General features: G+C 42.8%; 1 protein-coding gene and 1 long non-coding RNA gene across 3 annotated transcripts in view; one reads left to right on the top strand and one right to left on the bottom strand.

Moving 5' to 3' along the window:
- LOC135095065 (protein big brother-like) overlaps positions 1-2,500 on the bottom strand; it is a 26,960-nt gene that overhangs the window by 3,644 nt on the left and 20,816 nt on the right. For both annotated transcript variants that reach the window (XM_063995720.1, XM_063995721.1), the window contains exon 4: positions 557-673. In XM_063995720.1, coding sequence (XP_063851790.1) covers positions 557-673 — 117 coding nt within the window. The remainder of the gene's footprint in view (positions 1-556; positions 674-2,500) is intronic.
- Positions 1-2,500, top strand: part of LOC135095066 (uncharacterized) — a 101,187-nt gene that overhangs the window by 81,327 nt on the left and 17,360 nt on the right. The window lies entirely within an intron of this gene.

Here is a 2,500-nt window from a genome sequence, read left to right as displayed (position 1 = left end):
TATAACAAGAAGGAAAAGAAGAATATGCCAAAGAATAAGAAAATAAGAAGAAAGTGAATAAAAGAAAAGGGGATAAGAAAGAAGAGGAAAAAAATAAATACAAAAAGGAAAAAAGAAGGAAAAGAAAAATATATAAAGAAGAAAGACAATAAGAGAAGAAAAGGGAAGAAGAAAGAAGAGGAAAAAAACATAAGAGGAACGAGTAAATAGAAAAAGGAGAAAAAAAGGAAGAGAAGTAAAACAAGAAGAAAAAAATATAGTAAAAAAGAAGAAAGAAAATCAATAAAAAACAATAAGAGGAAAAGAAGAAAAAACCTCAATAAAAAAAGAAGAAAAAAGACAGAAGACAAATAAAACGAACAGGAACATAAAGATATATAAAAAAGAAGAAAGAAGGAGAAAAGGAAGAAAAAAATGAAAACAGAAAAAGAAGAAGAAAAGATGAAAAACAAACAGAAAAGAACATAACTATTTATAACAACCCACTCCCTCTCCCTCTCTCTCCCACTCCCTCTCCCTCTCCCTCTCCCTCTCCCTCTCCCTCTCCGACACTCACCGCTGCTGCTTCCTCATCATACTCTAAACAGCCCACGCCATCCAGCCTCTCCAGGTCAACGTAGCCGCGCCACCGCACACACACGCCGTTCATGATGAAGCAAGACCGAAGGTGTACCTGGGGGAGGGAATGGGGGCTGTTAGATATGTTGCTGTGAATGGGTTGTGTTTTAAAGGGGTTGTTTTGGTAGTTAAATGGTGGAAATGAGTGGGTGACTTTGTTTTGGAAATGGGGGGTTGGAAATGGGAGCGTTTGTTTGGAAATGGATGGGTTTGTTTGGAAATGGATGGGTTTGTTTGGAAATGGGTGGGTTTGTTTGGAAATAATGGGTATGTTTGTTTAAAAATGGGGGCGTTTGGAGATGGGTGCGTTTGTTTTGAAATGGGGTGGGTAGAAAGAACGACTATGAAAAATGGGTGTCCAGAAATGGGCGAGTATGAAAATGGGTAGTTTTTGGCAATGAGTGGGATTAGAAATGCAGACAGGATGAACGAATAGACAGACAGACAGACAGACAGACAGAGAGAGACAGACAGACAGACAGACAGACAGAGACAGACAGACAGACAGACAGACAGACGGCAAATACAGTTGAATATTAACAAATGCGGAATACTTAGCCTCGGCAGAAGAAACCCACACAGTTTGAAAGAAGTGAAGAACGAAACACCATTGACGTCAGGAAGCGAGAAAAACTTAGAAGGATAGTCATCGAAAAAAATGCATAGAGGCCACAAATAACGCAAACTACTAGGATTAATTTTTAGGAGTGTTGAAAATAGAAGCCCCGAAGAAAAACTAGTTATATTTGTCGCTGGTTAGACCTCAACTAGAATACGCTGTGCATCTCTGGTCACATTAGAGGGATGTAGGTCTATTAGAATCAGTACAAAGGACAATGACTAAAAGGACACAGGGGATGAGGAGTGTTCCTTACCTGACGAGACTGAAGCTTTTAAACATACATTCCTTATAGAGGCGTAGGTTAAGAGGGAGCTGATACTAGTCTTTAAGTAGTACAGGGGACAACAATGGTGGCGTAAACAGAATTCTCAGGTTCAGTAATCAGGATGGAAAACAAGTAATGGTTGGAAGTTTGAAAAATTTAGGTTCAAGGGAGAGATAGGAAGGAATTGGTTCTTAGATAGAGTGATGGGTAAATGGAATGGACTCAGTAATCAGGTCGTTAGTGTTGAGTCATTAGGGAGTTTTTTAAAAGGAAAACAAATGTATGGATGAGATAACAGATGGTAAGTTGTATACAGGGACTGCCACGTGTTGGCCTGGTGGCGTCCTGCACCAACCCGTGTGTTCCTGTGTTCTTTGTTAGGTTCTCAAGCCCACGCTGGCTGAGACGAAAGTGGCGTAGTGGTAATAGAGAGTCTGTTAGTGTCAGTGTTGTGTGTGTGTGTGTGTGTGTGTGTGTGTGTGTGTGTGTGTGTGTGTCGTTTGAGTGGGTGCTTGCTGTGTTGAAGGGAGGAAAGGTAGAGGGTGAAGCAAGAGAGAGAGAGAGAGAGAGAGAGAGAGAGAGAGAGAGAGAGAGAGAGAGAGAGAGAGAGAGAGAGAGACCCACCCAAAACATGTTGTAACCACACTTCCCTCCACCAAACCCCTCCCTTACCCCCCCACCACACCACACACCCACAAAACCACCCCTCCCCACCTCTACCCCCATAACATCCCCTCCAGAAACAAGATATAGTTTGGTAACCACTTAACACCACCCCCCTCCCCGCCCCCTCCCCGCCCCCTCCCCCACCCTCACGTCCTCTGCGGTCACCCCTCCCAGCTTGCCCTCAACCATAGAAAATCGTCACCAGGCGTAGAAAATGGGAGTTGACCACAGGAGGGTTGCCAAACTCGACGGGGGCACTTAAAGAAAACGGGAATTGAGATGTTAAGTACTGGTGGTAGTAGTAGTAGTAGTTGTTGTTGTTGTTTTTG

This window comes from Scylla paramamosain, chromosome 47, assembly GCF_035594125.1.
Source record: "Scylla paramamosain isolate STU-SP2022 chromosome 47, ASM3559412v1, whole genome shotgun sequence".
NCBI classification, from domain to species: Eukaryota; Metazoa; Arthropoda; class Malacostraca; order Decapoda; family Portunidae; genus Scylla; species Scylla paramamosain.
The sequence above is the reverse complement of the archived record's forward strand: the minus strand, read 5'-3'. Positions and strand labels throughout refer to the sequence as shown.